Source organism: Pseudophryne corroboree, chromosome 7 (genome assembly GCF_028390025.1).
Source record: "Pseudophryne corroboree isolate aPseCor3 chromosome 7, aPseCor3.hap2, whole genome shotgun sequence".
Lineage (NCBI taxonomy): Eukaryota > Metazoa > Chordata > Amphibia > Anura > Myobatrachidae > Pseudophryne > Pseudophryne corroboree.
Window position 1 is genome coordinate 484,301,536 of NC_086450.1, and position 12,084 is coordinate 484,313,619.

The 12,084-nt window shown below is 45.7% G+C and overlaps 1 protein-coding gene across 1 annotated transcript in view; it reads left to right on the forward strand.

Annotated features, from left to right (window-relative positions):
- LOC134943896 (uncharacterized) overlaps nt 1-2,017 on the forward strand; it is a 69,074-nt gene extending 67,057 nt beyond the window's left edge. The window contains exon 5 of the mRNA XM_063932466.1: nt 1,264-2,017. Coding sequence (XP_063788536.1) covers nt 1,264-1,622 — 359 coding nt within the window. The 3' untranslated portion in view covers nt 1,623-2,017. The remainder of the gene's footprint in view (nt 1-1,263) is intronic.
- Nucleotides 2,018-12,084: the final 10,067 nt, after the last annotated feature.

Consider the following 12,084-nt stretch of genomic DNA (forward strand, 5'->3'; position numbering starts at 1 on the left):
GTGACACAGTTGGGGTACATAGAGAGCGTAGAACAGAGGGTTAGGATGAGATTTGGCTGGGTTTGGTGAAGAAGTGGGTCTTGAGAGCCCGTTTGAAGTTTTGTAGAGAGGTGGAGAGTCTGAGGGGGAGAGGTAGGGAATTCCAGAGAAGTGGTGCAGCACGTGAAAAATCTTGGAGGTAGGAGTGGGAGGAGGTGATCAGTAGGCAGGAGAGTCGGCGTGCATTAGCAGAGCGAAGAGGACGGGTGGGAGAGTAAAGGGAGATAAGGTCAGAGATGTAGATGGGAGAGGAGTGGGTGAGGGCTTTGTAAGCGAGTGTCTCTGCATACTCAGCCACGCCACGCCTCCTCTGAGCATTAGTTAGTACCCAGGGGAGGTGGAGCCGACTGGGTAAGCAGGTGTGGCTGCTGTACAGCAGCTCAGCACACTTCTTGTAATGTAAAAAGCTGCCAGCGCCGGGGCGCAGTAGCTGGGTGCAGGGGAAGGCTCGGGCCCCAGAGACGGCTCGGGCCCCAAAGCAGCCGCATCCCCTGCACCTATGGTAGCTACGCCCATGCTAGTTCCCACCCCCACAACATCCCAGCAGATAGCCTTAGTGTCTGTCAATACCTGCTGTGCTGGGCTGCCTGGGATGGAGGGTGGAGGATCGCTCAGCAGGCAGGAGCTGGCGCCGGTGTCCGGCACTGTACCAAACTACGTGAAGAAACTGGAAAAAAAAACTACAGCTCCCAGCAGCCCTTGCCGCCGGGAACTCCCGACAGCAAGGGTTGCTGGGAGATGTAGTTTATTTTCAGTTTCTTCCCTGTTGTGCATTGCGGTGCCGTACACTGGCGCCAGTTCCTGCCTGCTCAGTGATCCTCAGCCCTTGGTATGCTGACTGGCGGTCTCCTGACCGCCGGTAAACCATACTACACCCTCCGCCCCCCATCCCAGGCAATGCACAGGCAGATGCACAGGGATTCCACCGATTGGCCGAGGGTGGCACTGTTGGGCGGCGCCCCCTGCTTGGCTGGAGCCCCTGGCAAGTGCCATCCTGGCCAATGGGTAGATACGCCCCTGCATAGGACGTCACAGTCAGATGGCGAAACTGCACCTACCGCAGGGCTGGCGGAAGCTCCAGTTGTGCATCCGATGGTGCACATTGACCACCTGACTCCAGCATTGTCTGTATATAACTTACCCTCATCTGTAACAATCATCTCCCTTTTGGTTCTTTTGCAGTGGTATATCTATCAATCTCATATGTATTTTTTACTCTCTTAGGAATTGAACCATTTATTGTCCTGACACACAAGAGCAACGGTGGGTTAGAATCCATGCGGAACGTGTTTAAAGACATGGGGATGGAGAAGATCTACGCCCTCGAGAATTACACCACCAAAGACCACCAGGAGGTGCGAGAGAAACATGAAGAGATAATAAATATCTTAACTAAAGTTGTTGCTGATGTCATATTCCGCATGCGTTTTAAAAGTGACCCGACCAATGAAAGTTACAATCATCTGCAATTTCTGCTTGAGTACATGAAGACCAGCGCTGATAGGAAGAGAGGGGAGGAGATTGAGCGTAAGATGGCAGAAGCACAAAGAAATGCTAAGAAGTCGTCATGCCCTTTATTATAATCATTCCTGTGTTTATGTCTATAAGGGTAACGTCCGTTTCTTCCCAGTTCCTGTCCCGTTTCCAACACTGTGTTAGTCATTTCCTTTTAGCCGCTGTTCAATGCTGACCTCTCTGACCTTCCCAGGTTTATGCACAGAGAATATTTTGCCGCAGCCTATTGCCCTGTGATACGAAAACATAAATAGAAATATGGCTTTATGCCCACCGCCTCTTACGCTTACTCTCATTGATAATAAAGTATCTGCATGCTACACAAGCAATGGAGAAAATAAAATACAATCCTACAATCATAACTAGTAATTAGTGCCTGTATTATACATGAAATTAGTACAGAGTCCAATCAATATTGAAAACTACGTATGTTGGATCACGTACATACAGTAAAATAAAATATATCTGTAAGAAAAATCTTTTAACCTCTTTATTCTCATAATTGGGATTCATTACTAATGAGAATTCTCGGCATTAAATCTATTTATAGAACAGAATTTTAGACTGGTGCCAGGTGCGGCACCAAAGGGAAGCGTGTGTGTGTAAATCAAGAAACTTGTATATTGTGGATCAGACAAGGATCCGCATAGTACCGGCATGTGGAGGTAATGATGACTGTTTAGCTGTTGTATTTGTTCTCTGATCAGGGATGTAGCGCTGATACCCATAAATACTAGAGATGTGCACCAGAAATTTTTCGGGATTTGTGTTTTGGTTTTGGATTCGGTTCCGCGGCCGTGTTTTGGGTTCGGACGCGTTTTGGCAAAACGTCCCTGAAAATTTTTTGTCGGATTCGGGTGTGTTTTGGATTCGGGTGTTTTTTTTCAAAAAACCCTCAAAAACAGCTTAAATCATAGAATTTGGGGGTAATTTTGATCCTATTGTATTATTAACCTCAATAACCATCATTTCCACTCATTTCCAGTCTATTCTGAACACCTCACAATATTATTTTTAGTTCTAAAATTTGCACTGAGGTCGCAGGATGACTAAGCTAAGCGACCCAAGTGGGCGGCACAAACACCTGGCCCATCTAGGAGTGGCAATGCAGTGTCAGACAGGATGGCACTTCAAAAAATTGGCCCCAAACATCACATGATGCAAATATAAATAAAATAAAAAAAAGGTGCAAGATGGAATTGGGCTTGGGCCCTCCCACCCACCCTTATGTTGTATAAACAGGACATGCACACTTTAATAAACCTATCATTTCAGCCACAGGGTCTGCCACACGACTGTGGCTGAAATGACTGGTTGGTTTAGGCCCCCACCCAAAAAAGAAGCAATCAATCTCTCCTTGCTCAAACTGGCTCTACAGAGGCAAGATGTCCACCTCATCATCATCCTCCGATTCCTCACCCCTTTCACTGTGTACATCCCCCTCCTCCCAGAGTATTAATTTGTCCCCACTGGAATCCACCATCTCAGGTCCCTGTGTACTTTATGGAGGCAATTGCTGGTGAATGTCTCCACGGAGGAATTGATTATAATTCATTTTGATGAACATCATCTTCTCCACATTTTCTGGAAGTAACCTCCTACGCCGATCACTGACAAGGTGACCGGCTGCACTAAACACTCTTTCGGAGCACACACTGGAGGGGGGAAACTTAGGTAAAATAAAGCCAGTTTGTGCAAGGGCCTCCAAATTGCCTCTTTTCCTGCCAGTATACGTACGGACTGTCTGACTGTCTACTTGGATGCGGTCACTCATATAATCCTCCACCATTCTTTCAATGGTGTCATAATCGTATGCAGTGACAGTAGACGACATGTCAGTAATCGTTGGCAGGACCAGATGTCAGCACTCGCTCCACACTTCCCTGCATCACCGCCAGTGGGTGGGCTCGGAATTCTTATCCTTTTCCTCGCAGCACCAGTTGCGGGAGAATTCGAAGGAGGAGCTGTTGAAGGGTCACGTTCCGCTTGACTTGACAAGTGTCTCACCAGCAGGTCTTTCAACATGTGCAGACTTGTGTCTGCCAGAAAGAGAGATACAATGTAGGCTTTAAACCTAGGATCGAGCACGGTGGCCAAAATGCAGTGCTCTGATTTCAACAGATTGACCACCCCTGAATCCTAGTTAAGCAAATTAAGGGCTCCATCCACAAGTCCCACATGCCTAGCGGAATCGCTCCGATTTATCTCCTCCTTCAATCTCTCCAGCTGCTTCTGCAGAAGCCTGATGAGGGGAATGACCTGACTCAGGCTGGCGGTGTCTGAACTGACTTCACTTGTGGCAAGTTCAAAGGGTTGCAGAACCTTGCACAACGTTGAAATCATTCTCCACTGCGCTTGAGTCAGGTGCATTCCCCCTCCTTTGCCTATATCGTGGGCAGATGTATAGGCTTGAATGGCCTTTTGCTGCTCCTCCATTCTCTGAAGCATATAGAGGGTTGAATTCCACCTCGTTACCACCTCTTGCCTCAGATGATGGCGGTGCAGGTTCAGGAGTGTTTGCTGGTGCTCCAGTCTTCGGCACGCGGTGGCTGAATGCCAAAAGTGGCCCGCAATTCTTCGGGACATCGACAGCATCTCTTGCACGCCCCTGTTGTTTTAAAAAAAATTCTGCACTACCAAATTCAATGTATGTGCAAAACATGGGACGTGCTGGAATTTGCCCACATGAATGCACGCACAATATTGGTTGTGTTGTCCAATGTCACAAATCCCCAGGAGAGTCCAATTGGGGTAAGCCATTCTGCGATGATGTTCCTCAGTTTACGTAAGAGGTTGTCAGCTGTGTGCCTCTTATGGAAAGCGGTGATACAAAGCGTAGCCTGCCTAGGAATGAGTTGGCATTTGCGAGATGCTGCTACTGGTGCCGTTGCTGCTTTTTTTGCTGCGGGAGGCAATACATCTACCCAGTGAGTCTGCCTTGCTCCACTTGTCCACATGTCCATGGTTAAGTGGACATTGGGTACAACTGCATTTTTTAGGACACTGGTGACTTTTTTTCTGACGTCTGTGTACATTCTTGGTATCGCCTGCCTTGAAAAGTGGAACCTAGATGGAATTTGGTAACGGGGATACAGTACCTCAAGCAATTCTCTAATTCGCTGTGAATTAACGGTGGATACCAGACACACGTCTAACACCAACACAGCTGCCAAGACCTGAGTCATCCGCTTTGCAGCAGGATGACTGCTGTGATATTTCATCTTCCTTGCAAAGGACTGGTGGACAGTCAATTGCTTACTGGAAGTAGTACAAGTGGTCTTCCGACTTCCCCTCTGGGATGACAATCAACTCCCAGCAGCAACAACATCAGCGCCAGCAGCAGTAGGCGTTACACTCAAGGATCCATTGGAGGAATCACAGTTAGGAGAGGACTCGTCAGACTTGCCAGTGACATGGCCTGCAGGACTATTGGCTTTCCTGGGTAAGGAGGAAATTGACACTGAGGGAGTTGGTGGTGTGGTTTGCAGGAGCTTGGGTACAAGAGGAAGGGATTTAGTTGTCAGTGGACTGCTTCCGCTGTCACCCAAAGTTTTTGAACTTGTCAAATGACTTCTGATGAATGAGCTCCAGGCGATGTATAAGGGAGGATGTTCCTAGGTGGTTAACGTCCTTACTCCTACTTATTACAGCTTGACAAAGGCAACACACGGCTTGACACCAGTTGTCCGCATTTCTGTTAAAATAATTCCACACCGAAGAGGTGTTTTTTTTTTGTAATTTGACCAGTCATGTCAATGACCTTATTCATCCCATGGACAACAGGTGTCTCCCCGGGTGCCTGACTTAAACAAACCACCTCACCATCAGAATCCTCCTTGTCAATTTCCTCCTCAGCGCCAGCAACACCCATATCCTCATCCTGGTGTACTTCAACAGTGACATCTTCAATTTGACTATCAGGAACTGGACTGTGGGTGCCCATTCCAGCACTTGCAGGGGGCGTGCAAATGGTGGAAGGTGCCACCTCTTCCCGTCCAGTGTTGGGAAGGTCAGGCATCGCAACCGACACAATTGGACTCTCCTTGGAGATTTGTGATTTAGAAGAACGTACAGTTCTTTGCTGTGCTTTCGCCATCTTAACTCTTTTCAGTTTTCTAGCGGTAGGATGAGTGCTTCCATCCTCATGTGAAGCTGAACCACTAGCCATGAACATAGGCCAGGGCCTCAGCCGTTTTATTGCCACTCCGTGTCGTAAATGGCACATTGGCAAGTTTACGCTTCTCCTCAGACGCTTTTTATTTAGATTTTTGGGTCATTTTACTGAACGTTAGTTTTTGGGATTTTACATGCTCTCTACTATGACATTGGGCATCGGCCTTGGCAGACGACATTGATGGCATTTCATCGTCTCGGCCATGACTAGTGGCAGCAGCTTCAGCACGAGGTGGAAGTGGATCTTGATCTTTCCCTATTTTACCCTCCACATTTTTGTTCTCCATTTTTTAATGTGTGGAATTATATGCCAGTAATGTATCAATAGCAATGGCCTACTGTACTGTACTGTACTATATATGTATACTGCTGGTCACCAAAATGCTGCACTGTCCTACTATATACTGCTCACAATAATGCATCACAGAAATAGTATACTTGACACAGAGCTGCAAGATACAGCAATGGCCTTCTGTACTGTACTATATATGTATACTGCTGGTCACCAAAATGCTGCACTGTCCTGCTATATACTGCTCACAATAATGCAGCACAGAGATAGTATACTTGACACAGAGCTGCAAGATACAGCAATGGCCTACGGTACTGTACTATATATGTATACTGCTGGTCACCAAAATGCTGCACTGTCCTACTATATACTGCTCACAATAATGCAGCACAGAGATAGTATACTTGACACAGAGCTGCAAAATACATCAATGGCCTACCGTACTGTACTATATATGTATACTGCTGGTCACCGAAATGCTGCACTGTCCTACTATACTACTCACAATAATGCAGCACAGAGAAAGCATACTTGACACAGAGCTGAGCACAGATATGGAGCGTTTTCAGGCAGAGAACGTTGATAGTTGCAGCACACTGAGCACAGATATTTGCAGCACACGGAGCACAGATATTTGCAGCACACGGAGCACAGATATTTGAAGCACACTGAGCACAGATTACGGAGCTTTTCAGGGAGAGAACGCAGCCACGTCCTCTCCATTCAATCTCCAATGCACAAGTAAAAATGGCGTCGATGCGCGGATCTTTATATAGAATACGAATCTCGTGAGAATCCGACTGCGGGATGATGATGTTCGCGCGCGTTCGGGTTAACCAAGCAAGGCTGGAAGATCCGAGGCTGCATCAGAACCATTTAAAATAGGTGAAGTTCGGGGGGGTTCGGATCTCGGAGAACCGAACCCGCTCATCTCTAATAAATACCCAATACTACCTCCATATCCCATTACCATAGAGAGCCAATGTGAGAGGACAGAGACTCCCGTGCACGCTGTAATACTGATTTGTGCATCTTTAGATGCCCCCATCAGTTGTGCTTTCAGAACTTACACCTGCCTTATGGCATATTACTATTATTGTTATCCTTTATTTATATGGCACCACGAGAGTTCTGCATGTGCAGTGTCTGACCACGGCCTCCTATGCTTGCGTCTGTGAATGCGTCTGCTTGCATTGATATGCCCCAGGCAGTCCCATAAAACAGAATAGGTATTGTAGTGAAGTGGGTTGGCGCTGAGACTGAAAGAGAAATCAATACTTATCCGAAGTGGTGGGGCATATAGACTCCTTTTCTCCCCTTTAAATGTTATTCTCTGAAGGTTTTCTTTCAATGGGGTTTTGGTACATAAAACGAAATTTAAATAACTTGGGTTAGACACTAATATTGTATTTTAATTTGAAAAAAAGGAATTTGTTGTCCCTATTTTATATGAAGACCTTCTGAAAAAAAGAATTTGATGCAGATGAATATACCTTGCTTACATAGTAAGTGTTATGGTAAATCACATCTGGGTTTCTTTTATGAATAATCTAAGATGGTCTCTCACAACAAGATGTAATCCTGGGGCAAAGTATACGCACTCGTACCTTAATTTACACAATGTGAAATAATTATGGGCTCATCAAGGTTTCTTTATATCGTACAGATGATCTGGATTATATATATTATATATTTGGATTATATGTCAGATAGTGCAGAGCATGGCATACCTAATTTACACTCAAAAAATGCAGTCTACTCTTATCAAGGTATCTTTAAGATTTATGGTAGTTTTTCGTACCAGTACTCTCACTTGCGTCTCATTTTGACTTTGGTAACAGTAGCAGGTTGCCCGGTTCAGGACTTTGGACACCGTTAGGATGAAGGGGAAGTTGGTACTGGAGAAAAGCTGGAGAAGTAAGGTACAGGTAAGGAGATAGCTTTCCTGCAAGCCACTGTTGGAGGTGTTCCTGAGGATTCTGGAAGGATAAACCTCCTTGTTATATCTGTAGAGATTCAAGCTCATCCAATCAGGTGCATGCACTTGGTCCCAAGGTTTGGAACAGCCAATAGAAGGCATATATTAGCTGCAGTGAGCGTGAAAATACCAGTCCAACCAAAAGAATAAGACCTACAAACAGAGTAGCGCCGATAAAACCAGAGGCCTGTGGGAAAAGACAAAGAGATGCTAAAATCAAGCAAGAAGACTCCAGAACCTGGTAGAAGCCAAAAGGCATCAACATCACAGACAGAAGTGGTGGAAAGAGTCAAGTTGAGGATCAGATATCAGGGAGGCCCTGCAGTGGTGAAAGAATAAACAGCTATATCATGCCCCTCACTGTAGGCTCTCCCAAAGGCTCTAGGGACACCATTAAAGCCCAGGTTTTGGTTAAATTCATTCTTTAATTAGACAATCACAGGGCACATTATCCATAATATTTTTGTCTCATAAGATTTAGAGCTTGTACCCATTATGACAGAACAGTGTCAAGTTTTGTTATGGTATCAATTTAATTGTGTCCATTCTATTTCTGCGTTTGCATGTACACATGGAGCTACGCTCAACTGAGGCGGCTCCATTGCGGGGAGAGCACAGAGAAGCTCTCCCATTCCCTAGAATGGGGCGCGACTCCATCAGCGTCTCCGTCGCAGACGCACGTGCACCCCGGATGGAGACGCTCCCCCATTCTAGTGGATGGTGCGCATCTCTGTCATGAGCGTGCGCACCTGCCCGGTCAAAGACGTGACTAGCGTGGCTCTATCTATATATGTTTTAGTATGCAGAGTGTTTTTTTTTCATAGATATTGTTGTTAGTCTCCACCCAGGGGCATATCTAGAGAGAAGGGGACCCGTGTTCAGTCTCCGGGTGCTGGCCCCTTCCTCTCCCACCCCGTAGCCGGTAGCAGCGATGTTAGCGCTCAGTCTGAGCACTAGAGACTCTGGCACAGTGCCAGAGCCTACAACGCATGCGCAAGTCTCTGAAAAAATGGTGCGGCGTGGCCATTTTTTCAGAGACATGCGCTGTAGACTCTAGTGCTCATACAGAGCAATAACAGTGCTGCTGCGGCTGCCGGCTATAGGACTTGGGAGAGGAGGGGACCCACACCCGGACACCAGAAAGGTAAGTATATAGAAGAAATGGGTACAGTGTGTGTGGCCCCCCTCTAGACCCAGGGGCCCGTGTGCACTGAACACACTGCACCCATTATAGACACGCCATTGTCTCCACCTTCAGGTGTACACATATTCACAATTTAGAATATATGGAGGGGGTGGGACTTGGACTACACACCCTAATTCTAAAGATTATGAGAGGTGCTACCAGGCTGATACTTATAGTTCCACATAGTAAAAAAAAGACAAAATGCAGGTGCACACTCTAAATACTAAACACTGCTAATCAGAATAATTACAATAAACTCTGCAATCTAACAAAGAGTAAAATTGAGGTGTTTAGCATAATTTTGTCTAAAAAATATGGGCCCACCAACCGTGACCAGGTGACCGATTTGGTGGGTACCTAACATTCCCAATGTTTAAGTCCCGAGCACAGGACTCCCCAGGCCAGCACAAACCAACTGCCCTACTGCATCACTACAGTGAGAGGTTTAAGTGTTAAAAGGTGTTACATTAGTAAAGAGCAGCAGCTATGTGTCCAGAGTGTGACACAGGTGACAAGTAATAATTAGGGTGTTAAAAAGTGTAAAAAAATAATAATACAATTTAGGTGCTAAAAACGTGCTAGATTAAGTGTTACAATATGATGCCCTAAAGCAGCCAGGCCACACCAACCCAGAGGGCACCACACCCTGCACTCACCCCCAAAAATGACAAATTATATACTTTTATTCAGGATTTAACAGTCATAGGGGTATATGCAATTAGCGGCGAATTCCCGAAATCGGTGAAAAACTGCACTTTTTCGCCCCCCAAAAAAATTTGCCATTGCAATTCAGTACTTTTCTCCAAAAAAACGGACTTTAAAAATTCGACTTTTTGAAATTCGACTTTTGACAAATTCTACTTTTTTGCAATGGTACAAATGCTGCAATTCGACCAAAGTCTATTCAATTGAAGTTTGGAAATTCGACAACAGTGCTTTTAGACAGTAAATTCGTCTTTTTCAATCCGCCACACTTTGGATGGTGAAACCAATCAAAAAATTTTAAAACATGTTTTTTTTAGTGTTTTTTTTTTTTGTAATAGCATATCTATTTATATTAGTAGGGATTAGGTACTTGGTTTGTCTTTTTTTGGAGGCACAAGTATTATTTATATATTTGTAAAAATAATATTTTTTATTTTTATTTTTTTTTATAGATGGAATGGTAAAATCCCCCCAAAAAATGGCGTGGGGTCCCCCCTCCAAAGCATAACCAGCCATGGGCTCTTCGAGCTGGTCCTGGTTCTAAAAATCCGGGCAAAAATTGGACAGGGGATCCCCTGTATTTTTAAAACCAGCACCGGGCTCTGCGCCTGGTGCTGGTGCAAAAAATACGGGGGACAAAAAGAGTAGGGGTCCCCCGTATTTTTTATACCAGCATCGGGCTCCACTAGCTGGACAGATAATACCACAGCCGGGGGTCACTTTTATACAGTGCCCTGTGGCATTAAATATCCAACTAGTCACCCCTGGCCGGGGTACCCTGGGGGAGTGGGGACCCCTAGAATCAAGGGGTCCCCACCCAGCCACCCAAGGGCCAGGGGTGAATCCCGAGGCTGTCCCCCCATCCAAAGGCTGCGGATAGGGGGCTGATAGCCTTGAGAAAAATCAGAGAATATGTTTTTCCAGAAGAACTACAAGTCCCAGCAAGCCTCCCCGCAAGCTGGTACTTGGAGAACCACAAGTACCAGCATGCGGGAGAAAAACGGGCCCGCTGGTACCTGTAGTTCTACTGCAAAAAAAATACCCAAATAAAAACAGGAGACAGACACCGTGAAAGTAAAACTTTATTTCATACGTCGACACACATACAAACTTACATATGTTCACACGCCGACAATCTTCCTCTTCTCTAAGTAGAATCCAGGGGTACCTGAAAAGAAAAGATAAATATACTAGAGATGAGCGGGTTCGGTTTCTTTGAATCCGAACCCGCACGAACTTCACTTTTTTTTCCACGGGTCCGAGCGACTCGGATCTTCCCGCCTTGCTCGGTTAACCCGAGCGCGCCCGAACGTCATCATGACGCTGTCGGATTCTCGCGAGGCTCGGATTCTATCGCGAGACTCGGATTCTATATAAGGAGCCGCGCGTCGCCGCCATTTTCACTCGTGCATTGAGATTGATAGGGAGAGGACGTGTCTGGCGTCCTCTCCATTAGAATAGAGATAGATAGATTAGATAGAGAGAGATTGTGCAGAGTCGCAGACAGAGTTAGTTTACCACAGTCAGTGACCAGTGCAGTTGCTAGTTAACTTTTATTTAATATAATATATCCGTTCACTTCTCTCTGCTATATCCGTTCTCTGCCTGAAAAAAAAAACGATACACAGCACAGTCAGTCACACAGTGTGACTCAGTCTGTGTGCACTCAGCTCAGCCCAGTGTGCTGCACAGTCATCAATGTATAAATTAAAAGCTTATAATTAATTGTGGGGGAGACTGGGGAGCACTGCAGGTTGTTAGCAGGAGCCAGGAGTACAATTATATTAATTAACAGTGCACACTTTTGCTGCAGGAGTGGTGACCAGTGCCTGACCACCAGTATAGTATTGTTGTATACTACTAATATCTCTTTAAATATCAACCAGTCTATATTAGCAGCAGACACAGTACAGTGCGGTAGTTCACGGCTGTGGCTACCTCTGTGTCGGCACACGGCAGGCAGTCCGTCCGACCAGAATTGTATTATTTATTATTATATACCTACCACCTAACCGTGGTTTTTTTTTCATTCTTTATACCGTCATAGTGTCATCCTAATTGTTACGAGTATACTACTATCTCTTTATCAACCAGTGTACAGTGCGGTAGTTCACGGCTGTGGCTACCTCTGTGTCGGCACACGGCAGGCAGTCCGTCCGACCAGAATTGTATTATTTATTATTATATACCTACCAC